At 43.8% G+C, this 18,448-nt stretch overlaps 3 protein-coding genes across 4 annotated transcripts; 2 read left to right on the top strand and 1 right to left on the bottom strand.

The window, feature by feature from the left end:
- The first annotated feature begins 45 nt into the window (after window positions 1–45).
- arl8ba (ADP-ribosylation factor-like 8Ba) lies at window positions 46–5,003 on the top strand. Of its 2 annotated transcripts, none has more exons than XM_060068173.1 (7): window positions 46–263; window positions 1,691–1,771; window positions 2,342–2,415; window positions 2,592–2,685; window positions 2,800–2,867; window positions 3,725–3,795; window positions 4,078–5,003. In XM_060068173.1, the coding sequence occupies exons 1-7, from the start codon at window positions 141–143 to the stop codon at window positions 4,125–4,127; spliced, it is 561 nt and encodes a 186-aa protein (XP_059924156.1). In that variant the 5' UTR covers window positions 46–140; the 3' UTR covers window positions 4,128–5,003. The 2 variants fall into 2 exon arrangements, with proteins under 2 accessions (XP_059924156.1, XP_059924158.1); XM_060068175.1 differs by lacking the exon at window positions 46–263 and adding an exon at window positions 279–1,583.
- A 387-nt stretch (window positions 5,004–5,390) lies between these two features.
- Window positions 5,391–14,392, top strand: edem1 (ER degradation enhancer, mannosidase alpha-like 1). The gene is made up of 12 exons (XM_060068171.1): window positions 5,391–6,230; window positions 6,775–6,847; window positions 7,640–7,743; window positions 7,975–8,146; window positions 8,571–8,754; window positions 9,015–9,189; window positions 9,585–9,705; window positions 10,503–10,673; window positions 11,041–11,114; window positions 11,203–11,299; window positions 11,460–11,639; window positions 12,229–14,392. Exons 1-12 carry the CDS (start codon window positions 5,761–5,763, stop codon window positions 12,316–12,318), a joined length of 1,911 nt encoding a protein of 636 aa, XP_059924154.1. The 5' UTR covers window positions 5,391–5,760; the 3' UTR covers window positions 12,319–14,392.
- gnat1 (guanine nucleotide binding protein (G protein), alpha transducing activity polypeptide 1) lies at window positions 14,391–18,279 on the bottom strand. Its single transcript, XM_060068172.1, has 9 exons — window positions 17,997–18,279; window positions 16,991–17,033; window positions 16,749–16,890; window positions 16,464–16,621; window positions 16,105–16,233; window positions 15,857–15,986; window positions 15,604–15,757; window positions 15,280–15,492; window positions 14,391–15,193 (listed from the first exon to the last, which is right to left on the bottom strand). The coding sequence occupies exons 1-8, from the start codon at window positions 18,100–18,102 to the stop codon at window positions 15,302–15,304; spliced, it is 1,053 nt and encodes a 350-aa protein (XP_059924155.1). The 5' UTR covers window positions 18,103–18,279; the 3' UTR covers window positions 14,391–15,193; window positions 15,280–15,301.
- Between the last annotated feature and the right edge of the window lie 169 nt (window positions 18,280–18,448).

The raw sequence follows: 18,448 nt of genomic DNA, 5'->3' as shown, positions 1-18,448 counted from the left end.
CGTTCCAGACGGGGCGTTGTTGTGCACCTTGCAGTATTGATCATATGACAGCTCGCTGCTGCGAACTACTGGCAGACGCCTCAAATCACTGAGGAGCAACACACACGCCGAAGTTGAGTGTGACCACCACCAACATCAAGATGCTGACACTCATTAACCGGCTTTTGGACTGGCTCAAGTCTCTGTTTTGGAAGGAGGAGATGGAGCTCACGCTAGTTGGCCTGCAGTACTCTGGGAAAACCACGTTTGTTAACGTGATCGCAGTGAGTTTTACGATGCTAACTGACTGGAGCTAGGCAGCTCTGATGCTGCTCATGCCAACAGCGCTTAATGTGAATTATAATTGCCTCTGAAACGTACAGTGCAATGTGTTTGTGCTGTCATTAAATGCCACATCGCGTTTAGTTCTTGCCGAGTTGATTACGAAAGACGTACATATGTATCTGAAGAGACACGTTAGCTGAGCCATGTATTCATCAAGAAAGCTACAGTTGCTTTCGACTGCGACTGACCTTTATTGAATGTGTGAGGAAAAGCACAGCATCACTGGCAAATAATTAGGTGTTGTTGGCTTATAATAAATGTATTATCAACTTTATCAATGCAATATACAGTCTGTCACTCCTTTTTTAGTTTGGCCTAGGATAATCACACACAGGCACAGGCGTTGATCTAGTTCGAGATGATGTACAGACTTTCGATTCGGAACTATTAGATCCGTGACAATTAAATTGGTTAAATGTGACAAAAGTTCGGGCTACTAAATAAAAAACGAAGGATACCAAAGCTGAGATTTTGTTGTATACTAAGACCTATTGCAATCTGAATGTTCAAAATATCCATCAAAACTGGATCTCACCATCCTATTAAATTCTGAGCGTTATTTTGCCACTGAGTCTAATAATATGTGAAATAAATGGCTTTCAAAGGGAACATGTCCAGGACAGCATTAGGACTTTTGCATGTCTTGTTTGTCTTTACCCTTCATTCAACTGGCTCAATGTTGTCCTACTAATTCGTGTTAGGAAAATGAAAATGGCCCAGCCCTTAATAATCACATTTTACTTTGAGACATGCGATTTGTTTTAAAAAAAAAAACTCCCTTCAGCTATTGGGACAAGGACAGCGACATTATAGCCATAACATTCACTGGCAGTTTGGTTTCCCCTTTTTTCAAAATGGGTTGGATTAGGGGTGGTGCCTCTGTAGTCATAAGACTTCAGGAGTCATTTCCACTTAGCTGTGTCAGGTGACTCAGGCAAGTCATGGGTTTTGTACCAGACAATACACATGCTTCAGATTTGTACAGTAAAGGAGCACAGAAGCCAGGAAACACTGGCCCGAACATTAGTATTATTATAAAGAACCAAACGGATCGACACACACACACACACACACACACACACACACACACACACACACACACACACACACACACACACACACACACACACACACACAAAAAAATAATGGTCTTGTCGTGCGATTGACACATGCAATCCTGGATCGGACGTTTATTGTTCGTGTCTCATCGACTTTTTTGTTTATTTAAGATTAGTTCAGGATCAATAATGTTGAAAAGAGTATGAGTTGGTGCTTTCTGACAATTTATTTCATCCATGCAGAACCATATTTTAAATGGTATTATCCTCTTTCCTAATTATATTTATTAATTCATTTTTAATTCCAGTCTGGTCAGTTCTGCGAAGACATGATTCCTACCGTGGGGTTCAACATGAGAAAGGTCACCAAAGGAAACGTGACCATAAAGGTGGGTTCTTGGTGTTATTCCCAGCTGTTCCATTGACTTCTGTGTACATAACCAGTGAAACCTGCCTGACAACATTAAAAAGTTGTTGACCGGCCTACGTGCCCGTTCCATTGAGGCGTCACGGGTATAGCTCATACAATTAATCGTTGTGCGTTGATACATTACAGTAGAGAGGCCAAACAAGTGCAGAGGTACATAACTGCTAGTGAACGTGCGCGAGATGGAGATGACCAATATTGACCCAATCACTGCTCTCGCTCACGGTTCATGGGGCGATTTTTCGTGCCCCCCACGTTTTTTCATACATTTCTTATCGAAGTTTACGCAGCCTGCGCTTTAAGCTCGTTCATGTTTCTGCACGTGAACGACTTCATGGTTGTCTTGGCTTCACGCTCGTGCATGTTGCAGACAATATGCAACAGCGACCCCATGGGGTCACACATTAGGATGGGAAACAGAATACGGTGTAAAAACGGCGCGTCAATTTCATCAACGTCATGCGTCGACTTTCCGCATAGTAGACCATACATGAGTGTTGTATTAAGTCCTTTCACGTGTTGGCGCTTACAGGTCTGGGATATCGGTGGGCAGCCCAGGTTCAGAAGTATGTGGGAGCGCTACTGCCGGGGAGTCAACGCGATTGTGTGAGTTTCTCATAATTTGGTCACGCTGACTGACTCCCAGAGGTTGTGGTCCAATTATGGTTTAGTACTAATAGAGTTAGGAGTATACAAAAAAAAAACGCAATGTTGTTTTGTTCTGAAAGATGGGGCATTATTATTATTATTTTTAAATTTTGCAGTATTGTCTTTTTTCACAGATACATGGTTGACGCAGCAGATTCTGAAAAGGTGGAGGCATCCAGAAATGAGCTTCATAATTTATTAGACAAGCCTCAGCTACAAGGAATACCAGTGAGTGGTTAAGCCTAGTCTGATTTAAGGATGTATTTATTAATGTGTTTGGCGCACGTATACTCGTTTCATGGACTCTTCCTAGTTCTATGTTTGCGTTTGACCTTTTTTCAGGTTCTTGTACTGGGCAACAAAAGGGATCTCCCTAGCGCTCTAGATGAGAAGCAGCTTATTGAGAAGATGTGAGTATTAACAGTATGAGGGGTTTAATATTTAGTGTATTTGATTTTTCTTCGATTAGTCTCCCGTCAAATACGTCTTCTTGCTATGTTGATGTTTAAAAAGCTTTTAATGCTGTATGATGTCAAGTCGGGGAACGAGCCATTGACTGTAATCATTGCATATTGATATCCACTCAGAAGTAGTCATATATGTAGTGTGGATGTTTTTAATAGTGAAGTGAGCTACATGAAATTTGGCTTATACGGTAGCATTCTTTATTTATTCTTACTATTAATATTATTGTAATGTTTGGAGCTTTCTTTTGTTGACCTAAAGTAGTTATTTTTTCCAAGGTTAAACGGCGCCCCCTTCTGGCAATAGTACAAAACGGCACATTCATTAAAGGCACCCAGTGCAACTTTCGAGGCTTAAAAATAAACATTCAATTTCTAGTCTTTTTTACACGTAGTAAGTTTCAATAACTCCATACCATTACATACCGACATTTAAGCAGCAAAGATGAGACGTCGTTGTGTGGTGAGTACTGATACAAAATCGATAACAACAACAATGCCGCCATTTTCTTTATTTTTTGTAACCAACAATAAATAAAGCAGGCTTCCAGTCAATGGAGAAATGGCTTCTCCCCACCGGCGATTGTTGTTGTTTACGATTTTCTATCAGTTCACACAACGACGTCTGATCTTTGCTCCTTGAATGTCGATATGTAATGGTATGGAGTTATTGAAACTTACTACGTGTAAAAAAGACTAGAAATTGAATGTTTATTTTTCATTGAATGTTTACATAAAGTTGCACTGGGTGCCTTTAAAGGAAAGGGTCTACGTATTTATTTTATGAGAACGTTTCTTCATAGGAACTTGGCAGCTATTCAGGACAGAGAAATATGCTGCTACTCTATTTCCTGTAAAGAGAAAGACAACATAGGTAAGTAACCAGTTTTGGGGTTTATACGTAATGAATAATATGAACTACAGGTATATAATGTATTGTCTACATAGCTATATTTTTGTTGTCTGTTCATTCATTGTAAACAGTTTTTTTAAAAGGTGCAATATGAAGTTATTAATATACATATATATTCAGTTTAAAACCTATGATTGTATTCTATGCTTCCGCAACTTGTATTGAGACTCAAACAACAAGCCACCATAAAGGTCTTTATTATAAAAGGAAAAAAAGCGGACCCAATTGTCTCCATGCTCTCAGATATCACACTTCAATGGCTCATCCAGCACTCAAAATCTCGGAGGAGCTGAGAGAACCGGAAGTGTTGCCAGCGCTGGTCGCCACCTTACCCCCATGCCACGTCCTGTCCACGCTGCAATGGTGTACAGTCCCGGTCCCCAGCGCACTGTTAACCCCTCTTCTGGTATCCCCACATGTTAACCCCTCCTCTGGTATCCCCACATGTTAACCCCTCCTCTGGTATCCCCACATGTTAACCCCTCCTCTGGTATCCCCACATGTTAACCCCTCCTCTGGTATCCCCACATGTTAGCCCCTCCTCTGGTATCCCCACATGTTAGCCCCTATTCTGTTAGCCCCTATTCTGTTAGCCCCTATTCTGTTAGCCCCTATTCTGTTAGCCCCTATTCTGTTAGCCCCACAGATGTAGGGGGGGGGGGGGGGGGGGGAGGGAAGGGACAGTTGCTGGGGGAAGGGGGGGGGGGGGGAGCGTGAAGAATCAAAAAAATAAAAAGCCTGTCCACCTTATACCCCCAGTACGGCGGCCCTGCTAGCAGTCATCCAAGCTCCCTTTCCTTAATCAAAGGAGTTGGTTTTTTGGTTACCCTCAAGGTCATTAAAAAAAGAGGAACAAGTGCATTAAATATGGTTGTTAGCCGAGCAGGTATGTGTAAATATCTTGCTTAAAATATTCTTTAAGCGTGTGAGATATGTGTGTTCTATTTAAAGTTTGAATGTACAGAAGGCTTGAAGTTGGATGTGTGTCAGTGTTTGTGGTTCGCATTGCGCCTGGCGGAGTTTTGTTGTGCGGTCCTGCAGCCGAGAGGAGGGAGAATCTAAAGTGCCTTGGGCAGCATCGCCCCTCGGAGCACAGCAGCCTCTGCCTACCCAAACAAGTCAGAATACCACTAAAATGTATACGTGAAATAAAAGGGCATGCTTTTTAATTTGGTGGTTGACTTATTTTTCCTTCTTCAATGTGCATATGTGCCTATACGTCCGGAAGTTATGATGCGGTTCGACTCCCAGCTCACTGAATCATATTTTGTTTAGTTTAACAATTAAAGCCGCCACCGCAAGTTTACAAAAGCCGAAGCAACTTCTTCCAGTTTTAAGGACATGCTTACATATTTATTTTATTTGCCAGAGACAATATCTACATAAATTGATTGTATTTAATCAAAATCTAACACCTTTTTGGGGGTATTAAATTATTTATTTTGCTGATTGAGTCATTTTACTATTTGATTCATGAACTGCCATTGAAACCCTACTGTTGCCATCCTCAACAGTAGAGTTAGGGCTAGTCAACTGGAAGCACTTGCATGTAGTCTCACGACCCAACATTGCATTTAGAGCAGCTGTTTCCTTCTTGTGGCTGTTTCCTATTGGCCTACATTGCAGCACTCAAATTTGCCACGATACCCAAACCAGACCCAAACAGGACACGTCATGTGAAGATTGACACGTCACTAACCAATGATCGAGCCAATGAGGGTTTCGGTGGGTTGTGACGAAACTACCGAGAAGCCAATCACACGCCTTACATGGCCTGACGCCATTGTTGACAGGAAGCGCACTGGGGCTGAAGCAGCTATCCCGATCAGACCCTTGCCCATCCAAAGTTTCATTAACGCACGTCTATCTTTTTGAACGTTTGTAAGGTCGAATAATAATGATTGGTGAGAACGAACCGAGGAAAAGATGCAATGGAGGTCAATAGTAGTCGGTCTGGTCGTGTTGAGGCTGTCTCTCAGCTGTGTGGTGTGGCTAGCATTTGGACTTGGACATAATGTGAGCTGGGGCTTTAACTTCCCTCTGAATTTTAACCTGCAGACTTTGGATCTTAAGCTATTCAAAGACGAAACGGAGGCTTTGAAGGGTAATTCATGGTCTCAGCGCATACCGAGTGGAAAGTATGACGAGCCAAGGACCTCCTGTCCAAAGATTGGAGAAGACTCTCCTCAGAAGTCCTACATGAACTTCTATGATGGGAATAAGGACGAATATGTCAAGCGGTACAACACCTTTCCAGATACTCTTAAAGCGCAAATGAAGGCCCAGGCAAAAGACATGTTCTATTTTGGATACGACAATTACATGAAATATGCCTTTCCTGAAGACGAGCTCAATCCAATTGATTGTCAGGGCCGAGGACCAGACGTCCTGAACCCGTGAGTCCTATTATTAATCTACAATGAGCAGTCCTGATATTTATCTACAATGAGCAGTCCTACTAAGATCTACAATGAGGAGCCCTAGTATTGATCTAAAATTAGTATTCCTATAATTGATAATCAATGAGCAGTCCTATTATAATCGATGTACAATCAGAAGTCCTATGTTGATCTACAACAAGAAGTCTTGTGTTAGGAACACAACGCGTTACAGCCACAGCGATAACCCTTGTCATTCTCTTTTAAACGTTCATCAAACACACACATTACGTTTGTAATCTGGTGACAGTGATTAAACTCGGGCATGTATACACCACAGTACAGAATAGTTATTATTTCGAGTCTGCACGACAAACCCATACATAATATATAGGCACAGCGACCCTTGTATATAAGTCTAAAAGCGGTTAGGTCTCACATTGCTGGCACATTTTTGGTGACTCCCTACTGGGGTTCTGTTTAGCTTCTTTAATGTCATGTACCGCTGCTTCTATGCCAGCAGAGTGCCACCAATATGTTTGTTTCACTGCTGTCATTTCAGGTCAAACATCAACATAAATGATGTTTTGGGGAACTACTCGTTGACATTGATTGACACCCTAGACACATTACTGGTAAACTATTTCTAACGCAGAGTTTCTGTTATACGTATAATGTTACTGTAATGTATATTTATCCTTAGTAAAGCTTGATTAGAATATAGAGAAAACTATGAGCTGAATTGCACAAGTCTAACAGGTACTTTTTAAAATAATATATTATGGAGATAATTTGTATATTCTTCTCATATATATTCTCATCAGAGCCTTTCATTGGCTGGCCATTCCACAGCTATGTTAAATTATCATCGACAAAGCTATGCTGTTGCTGTGTGATTTTCACACGTTTGTTTTCTGATGCAGTGATCTGCTGCACTATCATGGGATAGGAAGTTTCTACTATAACCATCAATTGTAGTTTGTAGTACTAAGACAGGCATGATAACCTCATACACCTTTTAAATGTGAAAAAAAAAACACAATTATGGGCTTTTCTTTCCATGTATACCTTTAAAAGAATATCAATGAAAACATCATCATTGTTCGGCATTTGCCTTCATCTAAAGTAACTTTGTTGAAGTGACCTGGAAACCAAAAGATACTTACTAGAAATAACCCAACTATCCTGTGCGTTCTGAAGCAGGTAGGTTATGAGAGCTGGTAACTCTTTCGTTAATCCGTTTGAGGACAATCCGTTTAAAAACCGCAAGACTAAAGCCATTAAGCCATATCAATATTAAAGCCGCAAGCACACTTTGAACATTATAAAGGCTGGTTAAGTCTTACATGTCCTGTGTCGAGGGGTGCTTTGAATGATGCACTAGCTTGACCATATTGTAACAGTTATGTACTATATCCTCTTCCAAGGTCCTTGGCAACATCACAGAGTTCCAAAGGGCTGTGAAGCTGGTTATAGACACGGTGTCCTTTGATAAGGACTCCACCGTGCAGGTCTTTGAGGCAAACATCAGGTACTCCATTTCTATCCAGTCAAATATCATACTTTCCTGTAACAACATCAGTTAAGCGACAGTTGCTTTTTGCCAACATACATAAAATGTTATGTTTGCAAATGTCCACCTTTCAAGCACAGTTGTCTCTCAATGTGATAAGTAATTACTCTTCTTTGTAAGTAATGCATTGCTGGTGTCTTATCTCCTTGATGACATGATGTTAATGTTTCTGAGATGTCTTCCTTCCAGGATCCTGGGCAGCTTGATCTCCTCCCACATCCTACTGACCGACCCAAAGCACCCTTTTGGCGACGTTGGCATCGAAGGCTACGACAACGAGCTACTCCACATGGCCCACGACCTGGCCGTGCGCCTGCTGCCTGCCTTCGAGAACACCATCACGGGCATTCCTTACCCCAGAGTGAGCCACACCACCTCTCTGCTTACACTCAAGCTGGTGGTTAGCTAGCTAGCTAGCTAGCGACATGCTACCAACACTTTGTTCCTATCCTGGGTTGGGGGTTAGTACGTTGTCACACATTGTCAGATTGGGACCTGTTCTTTATTGCCAAGAGTTGCAGTTTCATAAATGGAGGTAAACACCTTTCACATTCATACCTTGAGGCGATGATGCAGCCTATAGTGTAAGCACTCTTTGGTTCGTATGTTTAACGTCTGCCCTGACGCCATGTTTTCAATTAAGCACTGATATTTCTGAATAAGGGTAGCTTATACTGGATCCATTCATCATGTTCCTGTGAGTTAGCCTTCCTTTCTAACTCAGAGGAGACTCAAATGCTAGTGAACCCTTGATAGCGCTCACACCTATGCCCCCCCCCCCCCAGGTGAACCTGAAGACGGGGGTGCCGGCGGACAGCATCAACGAGACGTGCACAGCGGGCGCGGGCTCCCTGCTGGTGGAGTTCGGGATCCTGAGCCGCCTGCTGGGGGACTCCACGTTCGAGTGGGTGGCCCGGCGGGCCGTCCGGGCCCTCTGGAGCCTGAGGAGCAAGGAGACGGGCCTGCTAGGTCAGAGGAAGGGGAGAGGGGAGAGGGGAGACGGAAGAGGGGAGAGGGGAGAGGGGAGAGGGGAGAGGGGAGACGGGCCTGCTAGGTCAGAGGACGGGGAAAGGCTAAGGGTTGAGCCTCAGCATGTGGAGGCTTGTGTACTTGCTGCCTCTGACTAAATGAATACATTTTGATAAATCTAGATAAAAAAACGTAGTTTTCCATCTTCATGCCTCTCTCTCTCTCTCTCTCTCTCTCTGTGTTTGATCCCCAACCTGCAGGCAACATTGTAAACATCCAGACAGGCCAGTGGGTGGGCAAGCAGAGTGGCGTGGGCGCGGGCATGGACTCCTTCTACGAGTATCTCCTGAAGTCCTACATCCTGTTTGGGGAGAAGGAGGACTACAGGATGTTCCAGGCTGCCTACGAGAGCATTCAGAACCACTTGAGAAGAGGGTGAGCCCAGGCGTGACTCACAGGCCATGAAGGGGACCCTTTAACCTGAGATCCCGGCTGAACAACCGGAAGTCGTTGTTGTTATTGTTTAGCAAATAGTGTATTTCAAAACTATTATTTTGCAATTTGAACGCCCGCAGCATCGGCCATTTTGGCTTTGGATTTATATTAATTTAATATTGTTTTCTGATATATTTAATTGTTTACTAATTTGAAGCCCTTTTTTGAATGACTTTTCTGGATTTATCAAGCAAATGGACCTCTCAATGCCATTAGCGACTGAATTCCTAATCTTAAGAGAATCACATTTCTGGAAACGGTCTGCGTTTCCTGGTGATTCGTTTTGGGCGGCCTCATAGAGGCAACAGTGCTGAGTGACGTTCTTTTCTTCCCAGGAGAGAGTCGTGTAATGAAGGAGAGGGCGACCCACCCCTCTACGTTAACGTTAACATGTTCAGCGGGCAGATCATGAACACCTGGATCGACTCCCTGCAGGCCTTCTTCCCAGGTCTCCAGGTCGGTTTGTGTACACACCCAGTGGACTGACACGCTCATGTACGCATGCCTTAACAATCAGTATCGGTACAGGTGTTTCTGCTTGTGCTGTGTTAGGGTTGGTCGGCTCTCAGGACTTTATTACACAGACATAATTACACGTGGGTTTATAGAAATTCTGGGTTCAAGTGGCATAGCGACAACATCTATGTTATCAACATACCGCCCGTTAGTGCTAGAGTTTTTGCACTTGCCCTTTTTCCAAAATTATTCTGTTCAAATCTTGGGTTTTTTCTTCCAGCGTTTGACAGTAATTGCTCTCACAATAACATGTTAGCTTTCAGCTGTTTCTAGTTTTTCCTTTTCAGAGAGAAATGTCCCGTACATCACACTAACATGAAGCCTTGTCTAAAACACCAGCTGAGTGATCACCTTGCAGTAGGGTTGGGCCTACCTCACGATAATTAGTCAAACCCTGAAACGTGTGATAATGAGTCAGTCACCAAATTGTACCGGTAATATCAATCACTTCCATAAGGTGGCAGCACATGTCTAAAGTAGAACATAATGAGTGAAGCACAACCACTAAGTTACTGTTGTAACTTATTAGAAGCGGCAAAAACAATAAATAAATTGTATATAATAACAATAAATATAATTTCAATTTGCCAGAACATCTCATAAACACGAATTCCATTAGTCGGTTAGTAGAAAATGACACCGGTATAAGCTTGCATACCGCACCGGTTAAGACAGGAAAACCGGCCCAGCCTACCATGCATTGATCCAGAGCGTTGCACGTGACCTGCGCTCCCTAGGTTTTGAGCGGCGATGTGGAGAACGCCATTTGCCTCCATGCCTTCTACTACGCCATCTGGAGGCGATACGGCGCTCTGCCGGAGCGGTACAACTGGCAGCTGCAGGCCCCCGACGTGCTGTTCTACCCCCTCAGGCCTGAGCTGGTGGAGTCCACCTACCTGCTCTACCAGGTGAGGAACACAGCCCAGACCGGAGGGGAATGGGGGTTCAATGGTTCTGTTAAAAATACTGTTTAAAAAATAAAATAATAATAATAATAATAGGGCTGAACCATTTGAGGAAATAATGGAATTGCGATTATTTCTAACAATATTAAATTGCGATTAGTATGCCTTTTTTGTTTTTTGTTCCTTATGTTCTGTATTATTCGCTCAACAAGCAATAAATCATTCTGTCTTAGGACCAACACAGCATTGGAAGCACTCAACATTTAAACTGCTCTTGCCTTTAGGCAAGGCCTGTGTTGAGATGAACTGATGCATGAATTGATGTTATAAATTGGTAAAATGAGCTGCTCTTTTTTCTCTCTTCACTCAGGCGACAAAAAACCCGTTCTACCTTCATGTCGGAATGGATATTCTCCAAAGCCTGGAGAAAAATGCCAAAGTCAGGTACGTTTTGAGCCATGTCCTTTTGTCGCTGATGACATCCGTAGGCGTTTTGATGTGGACTGTTCTAAACTTAAGGGTTTCATTGCAGATGCGGATATGCAACTCTCCACCACGTCGTGGACAAGTCCAAAGAAGATCGGATGGAAAGCTTCTTCCTCAGCGAGACTTGCAAATACCTTTATCTGGTGCGTTTTATTTCATTGAAATTCAATTACATTTTTAATAGGGCCTACATCCCACGGACAGTCTCGAAGGGCTTAACAGTCCCATATATTTACGACATTTCCCCCAATCAGTCACTTGGCATTCACCCGGCACATTGAAACTTGAACACTTCTTTTGCAGCTCTTTGATGAGGACAACCCGCTGCACAAGTCTGAGAACAAGTACATATTCACCACCGAGGGCCACATCGTGCCGATAGACCAGCGCTTCAGGGAGAAACAGTGGGAGGACCTCTTCCCCTTGGAGGAGGGAGAGACCCCCGAGGATGAGCCACAGAATCCGCCTCGCAACACAAGCAACGTAAGGCGTGAGCCCATCATGGTAGCTTTTAGCCATGTTCACCTGTCATGTTAGCCTTTAGCCATGTTCACCTGTCATGTTAGCTTTTAGCCATGTTCACCTGTCATGTTAGCCTTTAGCCAATGTTCACCTGTCATGTTAGCTTTTAGCCATGTTCACCTGTCATGTTAGCCTTTAGCCATGTTCACCTGTCATGTTAGCTTTTAGCCATGTTCACCTGTCATGTTAGCCTTTAGCCAATGTTCACCTGTCATGTTAGCCTTTAGCCATGTTAGCTTGCCATGTTAGCCTTTGGCCATGTTCACCTGTCATGTTAGCCTTTAGTCATTGTAGCTTGCCATGTTAGCCTTTAGCCATGTTAGCTTGCCATGTTAGCTTGCAATGTTAGCCTGGAGCCATGTTAATCTGTCATGTTAGCCTTTAGCCATAAGCATCTTCCATGTTAGCCTTTGGCCATGATGATCTGTCCTGTTAGCCATTACAATTATACTTCATACTTCAATACATGGAGAGAAACTGTACTTTTCGGCGTTGTCCATAACATGTTTCTTAAGGTGGCCCGCGTTTACCTCTCCTCTCTTCTCTCCAGTGTGGCCGGATCCCCGACGCGCGGCGCTTCGCTCTGCCACTGAAGAGCGTCTACATGAGGCAGATAGACCACATGGTGGGTCTGTTCTGAACCTGCAGAAGAGCAGCGCTTCGGCCACAACCTAGGGTTCTCCCCCCCCTCCGCTGCCTGTCTGAGTGTGGCCCGTGTATGTACAGAAGGGATTCCCTGTTTTAACACATTTTGTACTCCTGATGAGCTCAGGTCCAAGGTAGTCAATAATGGTGCCAAACGAGTCATGGAAATTGATTGTACTTCATTGCTTATTTTCTTTCTCTCTGTATTGATTAAAGTGTTTAGTGTCTTGACTCGAATAGAGAGAGACAATTGTGGAACGTTGTGGGAATTGTACTTCCAAGTTTTAAACTGTGACCAACAGAGGTTTATGTGGTGGTTTTTATAAGAGCGACTCTTTTCGTAATGAACAAACTAATGGCACGTCGAGCACATGTTGGTGTCTGGAGTGTTTACGTTTACACACACACAGACACACAGACACACAGACACACACACACACACACACACACACACAGACACACAGACACACAGACGATACCAGTTACAGAACTGTCCTGAATTCACACTAACACTTTCGTGTGCCTCACTGCTGTGTATTGTGCTCTTGAAGAGCAACATCAAGGTGTCTTGGATTTGATGCCTCAATCTGGGCTTTTTAATAGTATTTAATTGTATTAATTAAATTAAAGAAAATTCTAGGTCTTAAACTCTTCCATAAGATAACTTTCTAATGTCCCCACTAGAACAACAGAGTAGTTTATACACAGACTTGGATCTGCTACTGTGCACCTTTTTTATTTAACTCTATGTACCTCATGTACTACAATGTGCTGTCTCTGCAAGGAGTTCTTTATGCAATAGGTAAAGTTAGATGTGGGGCAGAATGGGACTTTTTTTTTTTTCTGAAACCTCAGCTGACCTCAGATTTTCTATGGTGGGAGTGGAATATACGCATAAAAACAACGCCCCTTTTTTTGCATGCATGCTCATCTCAGGCTGCTGGTGACTTGACGTCGAGCAGTAAGCCAACTGATGTACCTTGACCATAGGAGAGGAAGGTCTAGGGGGACCTGTGCTATTGTTGAAGTGCCTTAAACATTTTTTTAAGCCCCTTCTAGAGCTCATTCACTGTTGTTTGATATTGATGATTGATTTTGACGTTTTTTTCAGCCACTATTTATTTTCCACATTGGCAATCATTCCATACTTTACGAACAGTGCTCCTAATGTTATGGAATTCCGCTCCTTCCTTCTTAGAACACAACAGAAAAAGCCATAAAGTGTATCATTTTTGTATCAATTGACCAGGCACAGCTTGCGCCTCATGTGGTAATCTTTGTCATTGTTTTTCTGATTTGGAAAGTGGTTTACTAGCACGCAAGCATGGAGGTATAAGGCTGCAGAGAAGTCATCAGTTAATATATCCTCACTAAATTGTGCAAAATTATGTCTATTGTGTGTAATGTGGTAAGAACTCAGGGCATAAATGAGTAATCTCGTCCATAAACAACTGTCTTAAAGGTCTGCTCTGCCAGTGGTTTCAATCTGTTGTTCTTTTGAGCGCTGTAGCTATTTATGATCTTACTTTTGAAAACGTTTGTCTTGGGGCAAAACAAAGCACTCGGTTCAAGTATTTACATCTCTTTGCACTTTGGGTGTTTATCATTTGTATTGGGTTAGTGTTTTCAAGTATAAACGATCTTGTAACTTAACGTTTCATCGATGCACAGCTACACCAAATCTCAAGTATTGGGAGTATTGGGTAATAGGAGTCGTGATTTGTTAGTCCACCAGATAATCCTCATTCAATATTACACACCAAACCCTTATGTGTCCACCACTTGAAGGCTTAGCTCAGACCGTTCATCTCGACGATGTCAAAACAAAACAGGTCTTCCGGTGTTGAACTTGTGGTTTAGGATCAGTCAGTTCAATTCTTCCAATATGAATAATATGCATGAGTTCTGAGATGATGAGACATTCGGTTTCATAATGGCCGGGTTCACTTTGAACTCAATCCCAACTGTTCACTTTACACTTCTAAGCGTTATTATTTTTCAATGTCTGGAAAATGTTCTGGGAAAAAAATGCAATGGAATTAATAAATGGCAAACGATGAACCAAGGAATTGCTATCTTGCGTTTTTATTAGTTAAAAATGTAACAGTCTTCTAGAGAAGCTTTAATCCAGTTTTACTGCTGGTCTCATTTCTGTACAATATTATTTTGCTGAATGGCCTGATCCAGTGTAAACCGGTTTCCGAGGTGTAACAAACCAAACAAGTGTTCACTACCGCAAACAGCAACGTGGTTCTCATCGTATTGGTCGGTGGTTGTGTTCAACTTTTGGAGCTGACAGGACACACTCATCTTGGATCCTAATCTTACTTGTCTACACTGTGGCTTAAACTGTTCCCTGATATGTTCGTTTTGTATATACAATCACTTTCTACAGCTAAATCACTGTCTAAAACCTAATGAATGATGCAAGTGCATTGGCAGGTGGTGGTGCCATCTGGCTTTGCCTCGTGGGCCTGTTACTGGGGTACAAAGAGGATGCATGATGCCTGACGTCTATTCCTGTTAGTTGGGAGAGGAAAATGAGTTAACTGTATGCAGAATTTGTGGGGTCTTGCCTAAATCTTGCATGTCACTGTAATAAAGTATTCCTATGGTATTTCAGACCTAAAGGGCAATTTACACAGGTGTTCTGCACACTATATCCTCTGACTTTGAAGCTGTCTCTCTCTGTATTTTGACCCCTCAAGTCTGGTGTCAAAGCTATTAGATAAACATAAAAAAAAATGGATGCACGCTGCAACTGCCAATGGCGGAAATAGAAGGGATCTGATCTTGGTCCGCATTGGTCCTCAATAGATGTCCAGTGATGAACGTTTAGATTCGGGAGCATAATGAGGAAGGGGACGGGGCTGCAGGGATAGAGGGAGAGAGAGTCAATGCTGGGCCTTGTTCAGATCCAAAATCAATATCGTGAGATGGAGGCTCCTTTACTCACCTGGAGGTTTGAAAGTGGGCTCTTAGAAGAGGCCGCAGTCTTTCAGGTTCTCCTTGATGATGATGTCGGTGACGGCATCGAACACAAACTTGACGTTCTCTGTGTCTGTTGCACAGGTCATGTGCGAGTAGATTTCTTTGATATCTTTACGCAGGTTGAGATCCAGAAACTGCATTTTGATGTAGAGACCGGCGTCTTCGTACGTGTTGGGACCTTGATGCGAAATGTTGAAAAGACAAAGGGATCAAAATCATGTTATCGTCCGTTTTTCCAGTTGGAAAGGCAATATGGCGTCAGTGTGATGTGTGCTTGTCATGAACTCACCATCATATTCAGGGAAGCACATGTTCAGGTGAGCTTTCTTGATCTTCTCAATGAAGACATCTTTCTTGTTGAGGAAGAGAATGAGTGAAGTGGCCGCGAAGTAGCGATGGTTGCAGATACTGTTGAACAAGTGCAAACTCTCGTGCATTCGGTTCTGAAGAAAACAAACCCGTTGGATTTAGTAAAAGCATAGGTCATAGAGGAAAGGACAAGTTGTGACCGATTGAGTTATTTCTGTGCCCTCCTCTCTTACCACTTCATCGTCCTCCACGAGCACCATGTCATAAGCACTCAAAGCAGCGATGAAGATGATACAGGTCACACCTTCGAAGCAATGGATCCACTTCTTCCTCTCAGACCGCTGACCACCCACATCGAACATTCTGCAGAGAGGAACCGTGACATGGAACCACCGAACCCCGTCTTTTGGTACCCCAAGCCCGGTAGAGGAGCTCGCCTGCTATTGAATGACACACTTGCGTCATGGATTGATCTCCTCACCTGAAATGAAGATCTTTATGGGAGAACGTGGTCTCAATGATACCGGTGGTTTTCACTCGGGAGCGCAGCACGTCCTGCTCCGTGGGAATGTAGCCGGGCTGAACCAGCCTCTCCAGGTCATTCAGATAGCTGTAAGTAGAGCCAAGCTGCGACATCAACAATGCTCTTTGGTTTGCAATAGGAAAAAATGCCCTCAGAACCGACACTACCATAAGTAAAACACTGTGGTGCATTAGAGTATTGTATGAAGGCTATAACAGTTTTCTGTACTAAAGAACATGTCCAGGCTCCAAAAGGGCTGTTTTTCAGAATTTTCCCTCAAATGGTCTGTGCCAGCCAATGGCTCGGAGTTCACTTACTATCCAGCGGAGTCGTTGAGCTGGTACTCCGAGGCCCTATCGAAGCTGGCCTGGATGCCCGCGTCATTCCACAGGCGAATGATGATGTCCGCCATCTCCTTGGGCATGGAGCCCTCCTCGATGGTGTCGGCGAGATGCATGAGCTTCCTGGCATCGTCCTGCATGGATAGAGACCGAGCAGACAGACCCCCGGAACGCACTGTGAGTGGATGCACTCACAGGACAAACACACACCTCTTGGCAGACAGCGTATTCATTTGGGGGGCGCAAACAACAAACGCCTACCTGCTGATCCTGGTGACCATAGTTAATGTTGAGTGTAGTCATGGCCTTCACGACGGCCATGATGGACTGGAGGGTGTTGCTGTAGATGATGACGACGAACTCCATACACTCCTCAAGGGAGTAACCATCTTTGTGGATAATTCTGTGGAACAAAGGGAAGCATGACTTGGATGTTCGGCGGGTTATGTTCGGCCAACAAGAGGTTTTGACATCAAGTGTTACAGAGTGTCAGACTGTCTTACTTCATCTGTTTGACGATGGTGCTTTTCCCAGACTCTCCGGCACCTATGGGAAACATAGCGAAGTGTACACGAGACTAGTTGATGAAGCTGTAAAGGTGAATCATGTCCAGTTTAATACATTTCTGCATACATTTAAAATTGTGAGCAGTACCTTTCCCATAGGATATTAGGAGTAGAGGTTAACTTGAATATCCTCAGAAGAGGTGCAGACTTGTTTTAAGTGACACCTCAGCTGAAGTATTAACCAGATTACAACCATAATACTGCGTTGTTGTTGTTGTACTGTGGAATCAGTCCCGAAAACTTTAGAAGCTGATAGCGGGAGGCATATTGTCTTTCAGTGATGTTCCTTATTAGCTGGTCACCGTAGCAACAATGTAAAAACTATTATCTTCTCTTACTTTCCAATAATTATGTTAACTTTAATAGAGGTATGCGGTAAACAACATGACATTGTTTAATGGTACAGTGGTGTCAGAGGTGTATGCATCCTCAACTCTGTAGGTTACCTGCTCCAAGGGATTAGCAGGGGATTGGGCTGAGCAATGATTTAAGTGTCTTATCAATGCAATGACAGTGGTGATTAAGATTACCTCACCCTTTGTCCTCACCATCATGTACGTATGTGCCAGTTGCAATTCTACAACATAGATTAGCATGATTTGTATTTGTCTTGACTTCGGGACAAACTGCTGTCTGTATCTTTTCAAAGCCTTTACAATCCTCCCACTTGTTTGTGGCACACACTTCCATCTATACTACGAGTTGAACTCAAACAGAAACAACACAATGTGAACTGTGTCCCATGGAATAAAACACGCTCCATAGCTCTCCTGTCCAACTGAAACGAGGGAAGACCTCATCTCCAATAGCATCCAACAGGCTCTGCCTCTAAAACACACCTAGACGTCCCCTTTTGGTCACAAAAGGGGACGTCTAGGTGTGTGACCCCTCAGCCCCCCCCCCCCCCCCCCCCCCTGAGGGGCCCCCAGGGGTGTTAGCATACCTAGCAGTAGCAGCTTGACGGTCCTGGCGTCTATGTCTGCATCCTCCTTCAGCTTCTTCTCCAGCTCTCGGGAGTGCTTCTCCTCAGCGCTCGCTCCTGCTCCCATCCTTCTGGCCCGGCTGCGACGCCCCTTTGCTCAGAACCAAAAAAAACCCGCGAGACGACGGGAACGGACGCAGGTTCTCAGTGATGGCCAACCGCCGCACTCGGTGACTGCTGCTCCGACAAACACAGGGGAAGGTTTGGGTACTTTCCCCGTCTTAGGAAAGGGATTCCGGGCATCCTCCGCGCCACCTGACCCCGGGTTGACCAATGGGGCGCAAGGACACGGGGTCCTTCAGAGGGGAGGCCGGGGGTAAGAAGGTGTGACTCGGGGGCTGTGGCCACTGGACAGGAGCTCATCTTTACAGGGACTTTGCTGTGCTCAGCAGAAGATGCACATCGGCTCAAGG

Source organism: Gadus macrocephalus, chromosome 13, assembly GCF_031168955.1.
Source record: "Gadus macrocephalus chromosome 13, ASM3116895v1".
Classification (NCBI taxonomy): Eukaryota; Metazoa; Chordata; class Actinopteri; order Gadiformes; family Gadidae; genus Gadus; species Gadus macrocephalus.
The sequence above is the reverse complement of the archived record's forward strand: the minus strand, read 5'-3'. Positions and strand labels throughout refer to the sequence as shown.

What these genes read in the sequence shown, in the direction of transcription:
- arl8ba (XM_060068173.1), top strand. Translation starts at nt 141, where the DNA reads ATGCTGACACTCATTAACCGGCTTTTGGACTGGCTCAAGTCTCTGTTT. An exon ending in CTCAGCTACAAGGAATACCA is followed by an intron (nt 2,686 to 2,799) that starts GTGAGTGGTTAA and finishes ACCTTTTTTCAG; the next exon opens with GTTCTTGTACTGGGCAACAA. An exon ending in TAAAGAGAAAGACAACATAG is followed by an intron (nt 3,796 to 4,077) that starts GTAAGTAACCAG and finishes CCATGCTCTCAG; the next exon opens with ATATCACACTTCAATGGCTC.
- edem1 (XM_060068171.1), top strand. Translation starts at nt 5,761, where the DNA reads ATGCAATGGAGGTCAATAGTAGTCGGTCTGGTCGTGTTGAGGCTGTCT. An exon ending in ACACCCTAGACACATTACTG is followed by an intron (nt 6,848 to 7,639) that starts GTAAACTATTTC and finishes TCCTCTTCCAAG; the next exon opens with GTCCTTGGCAACATCACAGA. An exon ending in CCACCTACCTGCTCTACCAG is followed by an intron (nt 10,674 to 11,040) that starts GTGAGGAACACA and finishes CTCTTCACTCAG; the next exon opens with GCGACAAAAAACCCGTTCTA.
- gnat1 (XM_060068172.1), bottom strand. Translation starts at nt 18,102, where the DNA reads ATGGGAGCAGGAGCGAGCGCTGAGGAGAAGCACTCCCGAGAGCTGGAG. An exon ending in ACCATCGTCAAACAGATGAA is followed by an intron (nt 16,891 to 16,990) that starts GTAAGACAGTCT and finishes TTTGTTCCACAG; the next exon opens with AATTATCCACAAAGATGGTT. An exon ending in GTGCTTCCCTGAATATGATG is followed by an intron (nt 15,493 to 15,603) that starts GTGAGTTCATGA and finishes TTTCGCATCAAG; the next exon opens with GTCCCAACACGTACGAAGAC.